Here is a 14,515-nt window from a genome sequence, read left to right as displayed (position 1 = left end):
TTCACAAATTAATTATGAGGTGAGTAGCAGTATAGATGTATGGTAGGCTTGTATCTTCAACCTCTGACCTTGCTAATGACAAAGTGTAAGAGCTAATTTTAAATAGTGGTGGACTATGCCATCTAGTGTTCAATTCAGTATGCAGTACTATCTGCTTGGAAATTGGTGGGTGTTTTTTTAAAACATGAAATTTAAGAAAGCACGTAAAAATGAATTTTAAATTATAGATCAGTTTTTACTTAAATTTTGAGATAAAAATTAATAATATTTTAAATTTACTAGGAACTGCTAATATAAAGCAGATGAAGGTAAGCATTCTCAAATTTTGCTGTGGAAAGAGAGTCCTGTTTTTCAAATTATACCTACTGGTTGGGAAGAAACTTCCTTATCTTTTAGGTCAGTTCAGCTGCAGAAGTGTCTTAGCATCATGGACTGAATTAAGTATGTATTCATGCTGTTTTCGGCTTTTACCACAAAGAAAATGCTGATCTTTGCATTTCTTCAAATATATTTTTCTTTTTTGTCATGAAGAAAACCTTATGCTGTAATTTATTTTTGGCTCCAGTTTGGCAGCAAGTCTTGATGAGATATTCTCTACATTCAGACTATTTTAAGCAAAGTTCGTCTGTTTGAAGCTGAGAAACTAGGAAAGGACATCTTTTTCAGTATCAGTTGAACACAGTGCCTAAACTGGTTAAAATACTTTGGAAGATTCTATTATATACTTAAACAGACTTTTTGTTGTTTAAATATCTTCAGAAATCTCAGAGGCTTTGTTATCAGAAACAATTATTGACTTTGCAGGAAAATCGAATGAAATGCCTAGTTTGTATACTCTAGCTGAATTCAAATTTTTATGTGCACACATCTGACGTAAATCTAAATACAGGTAAAAGGAGTAAATAATTTGCCACTTCTTAATATTAAAAAATAAGATGATCATTAGAAGCAAATGATGCTAACCTATGTTGTTACATGTGTGTATCTAGACACTTAAATATTTTGATTGTTTAAAACCTTCCAAAGCCAATGCATTTAGTGAAGAAACCATAGTTTTTGAAGAACTGTTTTCAAAACTATCAATGAATTATTTAAGTCTTGATTTATGGGGTTTGGGGTTTTTTTGCAAGCCAATTACGATTATGATTTAAAGCAGTTTGGTTTTTGAACAGCCACTGTTTTGTTAAGACTTGAGTGTAATTTGGAGTGATGGAATATCTCTGAAATGTCCTTGAACTGCCTAGTAATAGAGGTGTTTATAACACCTGTTATTTCTCCAGCTCTTTCACTTAAGAATCTCGTTGCAAATATATGAATAGAAAAACTGGGACTTTGCTTCACTTTTTAAGCTGAGACTTGAGGTTCAGTGTGTAGTAGGGATATGGCAGTGACTACAGAAATAACTTGTTGAAGAGCAAGGGATAGGACTCTTCTCTACTTTCAAGCAGTAATACTGTGACCAAAAGACCGGACTTCTCTTAACTGAGTTCTTATGTAAAGGAAAAGAAAATGGGAATGACGGTTGGAATGAAAATGGTATCTTACCAATGTAACTATCTCATGCAAAAATGAGGCAAAAAGGGTTTTTGTTGTAATCACTTACTGTGTGAATGGTAATAATGCCCAGCATCTTCAAAGAGGGCTATGACCCACTCTGACAAATGTTGGATAAACTGAAGTTGGGACCATTGCATGTAACTTTTATTCATCAACAAGGACAGTGCATGTATGACATGAATAAAAAGTCATCTCTTTGGCGCATTTAAAGTGTGAGGTCTTAAAGTTAATTAACTACAACAATTTTGACATGCATTTATGCTAGTTACTCCCTGTGTTTTGAATTTTGATACTGATCCAAAAGAATTATGCTCTACAGCACATGATGTATGTCTCTTGTATATTTGTGGGCTGTAATAAAATACAACAAAATTTATTTGAACTATTAAAATTTTATCTTCTTTACTTTACAGCTATATTTATTCAGCAGTGCCACTTTCTGCGACAGGCTGGCCATTCTGAGAAAGCAGTGTCTTTGTTTCAGGCTCTGATTGACTTCACCTTCTTTAAACCTGACAGTGTAAAAGATCTGCCAACAAGGGGACAGGTAGCAATTTCCATTTAAATGGGTGTATGTCCTTGTGCATTACAGAGAATGCTGTAACAGAAAAATATTGATGAATTTTAAGGACATAGGGAAATATTTTGAATCACAGCTTTGTGGTTTGTCAAGGTGATGCTTGCATTGGAAAAATGCTTGTGGGTCCTCTGGAACTACATGCCAAATGGCTGCTTTTACTATATATAATAGAAGGGTGATTAACCAGTCATTTCATGTCTTCTTTTTTACTAATTAAAGATGGAAAAAAATGAGCTGGCTGGCCAATGTCTGTGTCTAGTTAGCACTTCCCCTGCTTCTTTTCCCCAAAACTGCTGCTGTTTTGTTACTGCTGATGGAGAAAGCTGATAGGACCTATTATCTCTTTCTGTTCTAGACAGTTCTTGCAAACATTTCTTAGGTTCTCTGTTATCTGTTGTTTTCAGTAATTCTTTGATAGCTACATTAGGAACACCTTCATGCTTTAAAGTATCTTTTATTTGACCCATGAGATTCCATTCAGCTTACTGTGTTAAAGTACTAAATCACGTTTTCTCTTGATTTGCTCAGGAGAATGTTGGGCGTGCACCCCAATAATAATCAGTAAGTTAATATTTAGAGGGGGCTGTTGCCAGTGTAGCATCATCCCACTGAATTGTCGGGAGCTGCTTCCTTTTTAATGAATGATAGGGAGGGCCAGCAGTTAGGCAGCTGGGCTACTGTAAAGGGCAGAAATTGAATTTCCTTCTATTACCTCACCTTCTTCCCCAGCAACCATTAACGAGACTCCATTTTTTTGCTCTCTAGATTAATGCTGTTACCCACCAATGGAGCAATCTTGTAGTTTAAATAATAGTGGTGTCCTCTTAAAGAGCCAAAACTTTAGAGTTCAATCATAATTATCATGCAGGATGGGAGATTTGGTATAGTTACATAGATAAAGTTCGAGTTACACTTCCAATCATTTTAAAAACTGCAAGATTATCTGTAGTGTTTAAAAACTCTTAAGGAAGCAGGATGTAAAGGAACCTCAATTTAAAAGGACAGTGTTTAGGTTGGAAAGTGCAGTTCTTGAAAATAGGCAAATGCCGGATTTACAGCTGATCACACATTCTGCCCTCTTACAAGAAGCGTTATGACTCAATCTTGAATTACTTTTCAGTTTCCGTACTGTTTTCACAGTTCACTTTCTCACTTGGAGCAAAGAATAAATCCATGAGGAGCAGAATTAGATTTTGCAGTTGCTGTAAACCCTGCATTTTCTGATATGTTGACGCTTGATTTTTCTTAGAGTAAATTTTATTAATATTTGTATTAACAGTCACATCTCAATGTCCAAGCCACGGTTTGATACACAGCAGAAGTGTATAATAGCAGAGATGGTCATTAGAGCTAAGTATACACAAAGCAGGGGAGGAATCGATGAATCTAAAGATTACAGATTGCATACAGGCAATGACAAAGTCAGGACTAGAACCCTGGACTTCTGATTCACTGGAAAGTGCCCTGAAGTTGTTGACCACCCTGAAACCTGAGAGATGAAAGGCCTTACTGATCTTTTTCCTCTTGTCCTCAGTCCAGTCATATTTAGATCCAACTGTAGCATTTTGATTTGACCATGGTGTATGATTGTCTGAATTATTATTCCATTAGCCAAATTCTTCATGGTCCCATGGAAGATAGGGAGGAGGGGAGATTTCGTTTCTGAAAGCCACATCTTGGGGATTTTGGATCCTTATCCTTGAAGGATCTGTATAGGACATTTGGCACAAAAGTCTTCTGCTTTCTTTAAAGCCTAATACGTTTTAAAAACATGTTCATGAGAAGAGCTGATGACAATCCTGCTGTGCCACAGGCATAACTGAAGTACTCAGTTGTTCCTGCGGATTCTTAAGCAGCATCTAACAAAGTCTTCAGATACAGAAGTTGCACCCAGATAAGTGATTGTAGGGTCTGGAAAACCTAAGTTGACCCAGGTAGTGTCTGTACAACAGCAAAAATGACTTTTCTATCTGTTTTGTTTTGGTTTCCCCTGCCAAAAACAACAGGTGGAATTCTTTGAACCCTTTTGGGATAGTGGAGAACCACGAATTGGAGAAAAAGGAGCAAGAGGCTGGAAAGCATGGATGCACCAACAAGAAAAGGGTGGCTGGATTGCTCTTAAGCCTGGTATGCCTATGTCAATACATGTAGTTGCATGTCCACATGTTCTAAACATTTTAATTAGAATGATACAAGCTGTTTCTTCTGATGTTTTTGTATACAAGTCTTAAAAAATATTTACCAAGATTAAGATAAAGTATATCACACTTCACAGGGTAAAGCATGTGTTGAGTGTTCTATGTACGATATTGTTTATGGAATATTGTTGTCCTTCCTAGGGATGAGAATTAAGGGGGAGGATGGCATATCCTCCACTCTCTGCTGAAAAGGCTAAAGGTGTGAGTACTTGGTTGAGACACATGCCCGTCTAAACTGGAAGGAAGCTACTTCCCTTAAGACCCTTTTATCATATTGGTAGACCAGGTGGGATTATAGTATTAAATGATAGTTGCCTCAAGGATTCCTAGCTTAATGATTCCATTTCTAGAATTGGATTTCAGTTTCTTATAGCAAATATCTGGTAGAAATAGGAGGAAAACATTTCCTTTCTCTTTGTGATGCAGAAAACAAAGGAATTGCATCTTCACTTGGCTGGAGTGCTTCTGGGTGACCAGAGTTGCAGAAAATACCTCCCTGCTGCTTAGTCCCATGTTGTCTTCTGGTCGGCAGTGCTTCCCTTAATGTTAAGGACTATTTCTCAAACATACATCTTGAAGGGAAGCAGGGGCTGGAATGTGTCTGACCAAAGATGAGCTGTCTCTGCTTTTACTGCTCCTGCTGCTGTAGCAACTCTAATGAAGCAAGTTTGGCTCTGCTTGTAGTAAACAAAGGAACTGAAAAATGATCCTGCACTTCCATTGTCCCTGGATTAAGGTGGAATTTCCTTGCCCCTTAACTGAGGTCAGCAGTTCCACTGCTGATGGCTATAGACATTTTGCCCACAAATTGAGAAAACTAGATATAGAGAAGAGGACCACTGCCAGTCTTGGGCAGGTCCAGCATATATCGATGCTTTTCCCCATGCATGTTCAAGCCAAAAAGTTCAGGTGCAATCTATAATCGAGTGTAATCTCTAAAACTTGTCAATTTTTTTTGAACATTGGTTAGATCATGGAAATGCTGTCATTTTTCACAGAGTTGCTGACTAAAGGAGAGGCTATAGATCACAAAAAATATACAGAGTAAGAATCTTGCCACCACCTGTTTGTTTTACCTGAAATTTAAGAACTGGGAGTGGGAGCGTTTCACCTAATTAATGGCAAATGTCAGGATCAAGAATCTGGAGGTGGCATAGAAATGGCCTGATTTTTGTACCAAAAAAAATAGTGCACATAACCATAAATTTTGAGGACTTTTTTTTTCCTCAACAAGAGAGAAAAAAGTATTTGAAAAATCTCTGCAAGCTTTCCCTTAGCCTACAGGTGTTCATTAGTTTCAGCACAGAATTAATATATTGCCGTCACAGGAAAAATATGCTAATTGTATCTGATAGTCCAGAAAGATCATCATAAAAGTGGGATGTGGTTAAGCACTTCCTTTTGTGTATGTTTAACTACATTGGTTGTTTCAGTTGCACATTAATTAAAATGCTGAAAATACCAGGTATTTTAAAGCAACATTGCCAAGCTTGGTTTGCAATGTTTAACATTATAGTACTACTTTTTACTTAAAGTGGTTTTCTCAAAATGTTTTATGCACATGAGTATCATAGAGCACAGTTGAGATTGTATGCCCAGGTATGGAGTGAAGAAACTAAGTTGCACAAAAAGACGACTGACTCTTGGCTGTTGCTTGCAAACTGCTGTTGATAAAAATGGTCCACAGCCTGTCAGTGTTTGCTTTTCTATGAGAAAGTTTTCTATGAGAAACTATGAGAAAGTTTGAGTGCTGACACTGATTCACTGGTTCGAAAAGTTTGGAAACCTCCTACTCTTACAGAGTTTATGTCAAAACCCAGAACTGTGATGTGGAAATTTTCAGCTCTGTCTTGTGTCTGCTTTATGAACACTGTATTTGTTTACATTTTTTAAAGTAGTTAAATTGTATGTCCAGTCTGGCCTTTGGATTTGGTGGATTAATTTTTCTTTAATAATTTTGTGTGTGTCTTTATTTGGTTTTAGATGATGATGATGAAGAAGAGATAGATGAGGATCAAGAAATAAAGGATAAAACTCTCCCCAAGTGGCATATTTGGTTGGATATTGAATATTCTCGTGAAGCAAGGCATTGGTTACCTTGGAGGCCAGACAAAACCAAAAAGGAAACTGAAGAAGATTGTGAAGATCCAGAAAGACAGGTCGCTGTGATGTAATAAAACAAGGGGAGATGATAAGATGAATTATCCTTCGAATTAATTGCCAGTGGATATTTTAGAGGAGTAATCCTTTTCTTCATTTGGAAAAAATTCTTTTTTTTTTGTTTGGAATTCAAAATTTATCTGAGGTTTCATGCTGAGACTTCTGAAATCCATGAGAAGCTCATGGTAAACTTTGGAACGGGCTGTAGGCAAATAGTCTGTCTTGCTGTTCTGTGGTTTCTCTCATCTGTATGTCGAAATGACACAGAAATCTGTGTTTAAGAAGATATATATGTTAAATAAACAAAGGTTTTGTTGCCTTCGAGTCAGATTAGTTGGATTTTTTTTTTTTTTCTTCTTGGGAGGTAGGTCAAGTCAGACATTGATTTTCAGATAAAAATGTGTTAAATGGCCTAAGCAATAATATCTTTCAGACCTTTGTTGTGTAAGTTTTCTATGGAGGTCTTTGATACTCAAGGGCGAAGAAATCTCTTGATAGCAAATTTACAGTCTGACTGGAAGAACACATTGCTTGTTTAACTTATCTGTTTTTAATTTGAATGACATTCTGTTACCATTTAATAGTAATTATAAATCTTTATTGACTTGAAAAGTCTCTTTAATTACATAAATTACAGGTTTGCTAATTTTATTTGATTGCATACATTAACAGAGTTTGTTTTAATTTGGATTTTTTTTAGGTATTATTTGATGATCTTGGACCATCTTTAATCCAGCTTTCTAATCCAGATCTTCAGCACCAGCTACTGTACTCATTTTTGCAATTCCTGGGAGTTCCATGTACAAGTAAACTCTTTCCTTCCAACCTCTATATTGCCATGGATGAAAATAACGTCTTTGACAGTGTGCTTTCTGATGAAAAGCCACTGTCTTCTCTTGATTTTCCACTTTGTGGATTGAACAGCATTGGTCATATGGACACGATGCTACGAGGGAGACATCACATAGGCCACTATAAAGAAGGAGAGGAGTTCATAAAGAATGTTTTTCATGTTTTATTCCTGCTGTTTTCAGGAAAGGAAAAATCTAACCTGTCCATTTGTTGGTTACAGTATGAAATATCTAAGGTAATGAGGAATCTGCATATAATCACTTCTGTGATATGTGGTTTTCTCGTGTATTAATATTTATATTGAACTAAAATAAATATTGATGAAAATTAAGTCTTGTAGGACTAGGTATTCAAATCAGGAAATGCCAGTTAAGATCGCACTGGGGGTAAAAAAAAAAAAACCCAAACGCTTGTCTTCAGTATGTTACACAGTGGCATACATGTAACAAAATACTTTTTGTAGTTTTGGATAAATGTGATACATAAATATGATACATTGTATGCTAGACAGGAATGGATGCAAGTGATTTTTTACAAGGCAAAGTGAGTCAGCCAAGTACTTTTACAGAACTATTCTACTAAGTGCATAATCCCCAATACCAGGATAAGAGCACCTTATCGAGAAACTTACTACTTCCTATACAAGTTACATCTGTAGTGTTATTGAAGGAAATAACACCTTATCACTCGAATATGGATTTATTTAAGTAAAACTGCTCTAATAGATGCCCACAGAAGGATGAGAGCCCAGCTTGTCTTCCTAACACTTCAGAAAGTTTGGTATTGTGTTTTCTTACGGAGAAGTTCCCCGTCTCTTACCCAAACACTACCTGACCAGAAGATCTCCTGTAATCTTTCCATCCAATCTCCAGATTTGTCTGTCAGCACATTCCCCACTGTGAAAAGCTACTTGGAGGTTTAATTGCACTAGTCATAAGCTGCATCTGTCCAGAAAGGATAATTTATTTTCCTTTTCTCAAACATTACAGGTTAGCAGCCCTTTATTTAAGCAGTTGGCCTTTTAAAAGAGTGAAATTTGATATTACTTAATGGCAGTGGCAGGAGTAAGAATGATAAGCCTGTGTAATTTCACTATGTTGGAGGGAGCTGACAACAGGCAGTTGTGACAACTTCCAGTTGCAACAGTACTCAGTAGCAACAAATCTGGCTGGTGGTGAAATACGGAACAATATGAAAACACGCACAGTAATGGAATTAAAAAATGCTGTGATTTTGTTTGTTTGTTTTTCCTTTCTTCTCCCACCCCTCTCAAAATTTGTTCTGTTTATTCTCCCCTGCAGGTAGTTCAGTGTCTCCAAGCAAAAAACAAGAAGAAGCTGAAAGCACAAGGGAGGAAAAGTAAAAAGTTGGCCAAGAATCTCCTTAAAGCACCTGACAACCGAAACCACCTTTCTCTCTGGAAACTGTATGCCTACCTAGAATGGCTGCTCGGTAACATTGATGATGCCAGGAAGGTATTTGACACAGCTCTTTGCACAGCAGGGACAGGAGGATTGAAGAGTCCCCAGCTCTGCAGCCTCAGTCTGCTTTATGCTCAGCTGGAAGTGGAACTACTAGAAAGTATAGAAGGAGCTGTTATGTCACGTGCTGTTCATATATTGACCAAATTGGCTGAAAGTGGACCATATGTGCCCTATAGTGGACAAGTGTTATCTGTGAATGTCTTGAAAGCTCGTAAAACATATGAGCATGCACTGCAAGATTATTTAAGTAAAACACCAGTTTCTGATCAGGATCAGGTCAGTGATGCTAATCATCTGGTTAACTTGGTTGGTTGTTATGCACTGTTCCAGTATTTGACTGTTGGAATTGATGCTGCAGTATTAATATATGCACAGACTTCGGAAAAACTTGAAGCTCCTGGTCCACAGACATGTGAAAATACTGGAGAGAATTTTGGCATTCAAAATTTTCCCACTGCTCTTGAAGCTGTCACACTGCTGCATACAAATTTACTCAGATTTCACATGAAAATTAGTGTTTATCCTTTGAATCCTCTGCGAGAGGCACTAACGGAGGCTCTGAAACGGTATCCTAGCAACCAGTCTCTTTGGAGGTCATATATCCACATCCAAAGGAAGTCTCACAGTGCTAGCAAAGCACGAAGATTTTTTGATGGTGTCACAAGGTCTACTAACTCTTTGGAGCCATGGCTGTTTGCAATCCAAGCAGAGCAGATGAGAAAAAAACTCACTGAGAATGTCCAGAGGTAATATCTTGCAGCTCCCTATGATTATGCTTTTTTTGATCTGTCTAATCACTTAACAGAGGAGAGAAAATGCTATCATAGTTCTCATTTTGCAGATGAAGCAGCTGTAGCTAGGGAGGGTTATTTGTTCAAGACTGAACAGTGAGTCAGTGGCAGAATCCTGAATAGAATTAAAGACCTAGGTGATAGTCTCACATCCTTTCTACTGGATCAGATTGGGTGTTGCTTTGTATTTGATTACTTGCTACTGACATCAAGATGGTAGGCATTTCTTTAAGTAATTTTTAAATAACTAAGAGCCTGCTTAGATGTCCAGGCTAGACACTGTGAGCTTAGAAACTGCTGCATTTTAATACTACAGCAATAAGGAGCATAATACAGAGCTACCCTGCAGTTTTTGACTGAGCTCGCTGCCCTACTTTACTCCTGGATCACAGAATACAGTTTTGGCAGATCTGTTTCCGCAGTGAGTACTTGAGAGTTTAGTTTTCGTATGGGCCTGTTGCGCGGTATAAGAGGCCGGAAATTTCCTGAATCTGCAGTGTGATCTGGGCTCAGATTTTTTGCTCCTGGGAAAGAAGGAAAGGGTAGGAGATATGGGGAATAGAGGTATGTGTTCATTCTTAAAGCTTAGTCTCTAACTGTTGTCTACCCATTGCTTGGAGCTACCTATCCACTGCTACCTACATATCTCTAATAACATTGGCAGCTTGGTTCTTTGTGTCTGCACATAGCAACAGAGATTTGTAGGAAAATGTTATCTGGAAGCTTTACATAGCTGTAAGCTTACAGTATTCACACTTGATGAAATTACAGAATTATCAGTATACTTTAAAATGACGGTACGCCCACTGCTTTGATTGCCACAGTCTGGCAACAGGCATACATACATGATAGTGACGTTCCTGAGCTGTCAGTGTATGTCATCCTAAATTGTAATATGAATTCTACAGCCACCAAATGTAAAGGAGGATTGTAATTTGATTTACTGTTAATTACAGACTGACACTGTGATAGGTTTTCATTATTGTTACTGGAAATTGATGTTAAAATTCCAGAATGATGATTTTCTCTGTGACATTTAGTTCCTTTTCAGGTTGTTCTCTGCTAGCATAGCCTTTCCTATAGGTTATATTTGTATAGGAACAAATTGGATGTTGCAAGAGCAGAGCTGAACTACTGCAACAGAGAGATAAATGGCCTGTCAGTCATGCATAAAACTAATGTTTTATGGTGTTGTGACAAACTAAGAAAATGTCTGTACTATGTGGGACTAGCTCCTATTCTATTTTGTATTGCTGCTTGTTTAAGTGCATGGAATTCATTTAAATAAATGAACGTGAAGGGTAAAACAGTAGCATATGTAAGTCAGTGTGAGGTGCAATGCTTCAAATGTCTGACTCCATGCACAATAGATTACATCATTTTCCCTCGTGGCAAAGGTTAAGATGAGAGGAAACGTGACCTCAAAGACCCTTGAAAACAGAGGCAAGTTAGGAGCAAGTGTTAAGGGTGAGTGGAACAAGCTGGCAGGCTAAGAGAATACCCACAGACAGAAGTGATGTTGCCATGAGTGCTCCAGGCTGTTTCTTCAAGCTCAAGCATCAAAAATAAGCTAGTTTGTGTCAGCTGTAGATAGAAATCAGTGCTTCAGTGAGAAATACATACCTGCTTTTGTGTAATGCCTGGAACTTAGGGGATTTGAATCTCTGGGTGAAAAAAAAATAAATTATTATTGTAATCATGGTTGAGATCCAGGGCTGTAATCTAGGCCTTGATCCAAGACCAACATATGGTCTTATGAACATGACGGGGTAAATTTGAACAGGCTTGCCTGGGCACCAGAAAAAGGCTTGCTGACCTAGACTTGAATTTGGGTTGAGCTGCTATGCCAAGCTTGGAATGACAAACGATCTTGAATGAAGACTAAGGTAAGTGTTTTAAGATCATATGATAACGGATTATTGTACTCAAAGAGAAATTATCTCCTCCAGTTGGACAGGGTTAATTTTTCAACTTGCTAAAAAAAATTTCACTAAAATACCTAATTTATCTTTTTTTAAGTGATTGTCCTATTTAGAAATATGTTGATTAGAATAGCAAGTGCTAAAAATCTGGTTTATAACATTCAGAGTTTGTAGCATGAAATGCAAAACCCTGGCTATATACAGTGCTATGTGTACAGAGACAGTACATTGATCTTTTCCCTCTCTTACCTGCATGTGGCCCTTTAGCTTGTGTTTAAGAGATTGTGGTTTCTGTGTTCCTCTGTGTTTCAGGGCAGATGCTGGTGAAATACATTCTACTATTCCTGAAACTGGGTTAACAAATCGGATTGTAGCTCTATTTGAACACGCAGTTCAGACTGAAAATGGTACCCATTGTCCACTGCTGTGGAGAATGTATTTGAACTTTCTGGTAAGAAGAAGAGTATTAGTTTTGTTTTTGTTTTTTTTTGTTTGTTTGTTACTATATTTGGAATTTCTCATGAACACAGCTACAATACTGTATTAAAAAAGGAATACTAAATGCTGCCATATCTATATGATTTGCAAGGTGATATATATGAATTGTAATGCTCCTTATTGCTGGGAATATTAAGGAAAATGTAATTCATATGGATTAGAAGGAGTAATAGCTTCTGACAGTGTAGTTTTAATATAGATCCAGGCAAGTTATTGTGGCTGCCATCCTACATAGATAAAAAATATGTCATAAGATGTCAACAGATGGATTCCACCCAGTCTTACTCACAATATAAAGGTAAGTGGGCAGGGGAGCAAAATTTAAGAAGAGGAAGCAAATTGTAGGGACTTAGGATTTTTATTACTTTTATGTAAGTAAAATCAGCAAAGATGACTTGTATTTATGTTTTAGACCTACTTCAGGGCTCTGTAAGGAAATTATAAGGACTTTGATATTTCAGTCAAATCTAGATCCTGATTTTTTGTAACTTCACAGAATCACAGAATGGTTGATGTTGGAAGAGACCTCTGGAGATCATGTCCAACTCCACTGTTCAAGCAGGGCCACCTAGAGCCAGTGGTCCATAACAATGTCTAGATAGCTTTTGAGTATCTCCAAGGATGGAGACTCCATAACTCTGGGCAATCCATGCTAGTGCTCTGTCACCCTCACAGTAAAAAAAGTGTTTCCTGATGTTCAGACAGAGCCTCCTGTGTTTCAGTTTGTGTCCATTGCCTCTGGTTCTGTCACTGGGCACCACTGAAAAGAGCCTGGCTCCCTCTTCTTTATGTCCTCCCTTCAGGTATTTATATAAATTGATAAGATCCCCCCCCCGAGCCTTCTCTTCTTGAGGCTAAACAGCCCCCGCTCTCTCAACCTCTCCTCGTAGGAGAGATGCGCTAGTCCCTTAGTCATGTTGGTGGCCCTTCATTGGACTCTATCCAGTATGTGCATGTCTGTATTTTACTGGGAAGCGAACAACTGGGCACAGGATGGCAGGTGTGGCCTTGCTGGTGCTGAGTAGAGGGGAAGGATCACCTCCCTCGACCTGCTGGCAATACTTTGCCTAACGCAGCCCAGGATACCATTAGCCCTTTTTTGCTGCAAGGGCACGTTGCTGGCTCCTGTTCAACCTGCTGTCCACCAGGACCCCTAGGTCCTTTTCTGCCAAGCTGCTTTCCAGCTGGGTGGCCCCCAGCATATATTGGTGCCTGGGGTTGTTCCTCCCCAGGTGCAGGACTTTGCACTTCTCCTTGTTGAACTTGATTGTTGAAAGTTCCTGTCAGCCCATTTCTCCAGCCTGTTGTGGCCCCTCTGGATGGCAGGACGACCCTCAGGTGTATCAGCCTCTCCTCTCAGTTTTGTGTTGTCTGCAAGCTTGCTGAGTGTATACTCTGCCCCATCAGCCAGATTGTTAATGAAGATTTTAAATGGGATTGGATCCAGTATTGACCCCAGGGGTACATCGCTAGTTACTGGCCTCCAACTGGACTTTGTTCCACTGATCACCACCTTCTGGGCCCAGATGTTGAGCCAGTTTTCAGACCACCTCGCTGTCTGCTCATGCAGTTCTTACATCAGCCACTTGTCTAGGAGGATCTTATGGGAGGCAGTGTCAAAGGCCTTACTGAAGTCCAGATAGACAATGTCCAGTGCTTTCCCCTCATCCACCAGGCCAGTCATTTCATTGTAGCAGTTTATCAAGTTGGTCAAGCATGACTTTTAGTGAATTTGTGCTGATTACTTCTGATTTTTTTTTTTTTTTTTTTGTTCATGTGCCTGGAAATGGTTTCCAGGATTAGCTGCTCCATCACCTTCCCAGGGATCAAGGTGAGGCTGACCGGCCTGTAGTTCCCTGGGTCCTCTTTCTTGCTCTTCTTGAAGATAGGAGTGACATTTGACTTTCTTCAGTCTTTGGGCATTTCTTCCAATTGCTGTGATAGATCAAAGATTGCCAAGAGTGACCTCGCAATGACATCTGCCAGCTCCCTCAGCACTTGTGGGTGCATCCCATCAGGGCCCATGGACTTATGCATGTCCAGTTTGCTTAAGTATTCCCTGACCTGACCTTCTTCCACTAAGGGTACATCTTCCTTGCTCCACATTTTCCCCCTGGTCTCTGGGACCTCGGGTTCCTGAAGGCCAGTTTTGCTACTTAAGACTGAGGCAAAGAAGGCCTTCCATACATCAGCCTTTTCCATGTCCTGTTTAACCAGGTCCCCTGTCTCATTCAGCAGTGTGCCCACATTTTCCCTACCCTTCGTTTTGTTACCTGTGTACTTACAGCAGCCCTTTTTGTTGTTTTTGACATCCCTTGCTAGGTTCAATTCCAATCGGTCTTTAGCTTTCTGAACTTCATCCCTGGAACAATTTCCAGATCTGAATTAGAAAAAAAATAATGCATGAACATCTGTATGGTTTTGATTTATGGTGGAATAAAGAATATGGTAAAAAGACTATTTTATGTGGGCC

The 14,515-nt window shown here is 38.6% G+C and overlaps 1 protein-coding gene across 4 annotated transcripts in view; it reads left to right on the top strand.

The window, feature by feature from the left end:
• The window catches only part of NRDE2 (NRDE-2, necessary for RNA interference, domain containing), a 35,903-nt gene that overhangs the window by 16,552 nt on the left and 4,836 nt on the right, over window positions 1–14,515 (top strand). For 2 of the 4 annotated variants that reach the window (XM_072866141.1, XM_072866142.1), the window contains exons 7-12: window positions 1,971–2,104; window positions 4,144–4,264; window positions 6,319–6,494; window positions 7,196–7,582; window positions 8,649–9,577; window positions 11,857–11,995. In XM_072866141.1, coding sequence (XP_072722242.1) covers window positions 1,971–2,104; window positions 4,144–4,264; window positions 6,319–6,494; window positions 7,196–7,582; window positions 8,649–9,577; window positions 11,857–11,995 — 1,886 coding nt within the window. Of the gene's footprint in view, window positions 1–1,970; window positions 2,105–4,143; window positions 4,265–6,318; window positions 6,495–7,195; window positions 7,583–8,648; window positions 9,578–11,405; window positions 11,534–11,856; window positions 11,996–14,515 lie in introns of those variants that run through there. The other 2 variants (XM_072866143.1, XM_072866144.1) reach the window with 2 other exon arrangements.

The sequence above is a fragment of the Ciconia boyciana genome, chromosome 6, assembly GCF_034638445.1.
Source record: "Ciconia boyciana chromosome 6, ASM3463844v1, whole genome shotgun sequence".
Lineage (NCBI taxonomy): Eukaryota > Metazoa > Chordata > Aves > Ciconiiformes > Ciconiidae > Ciconia > Ciconia boyciana.
Note: the sequence above shows the minus strand (reverse complement) of the source record. Positions and strands in the feature narration are given on the sequence as shown.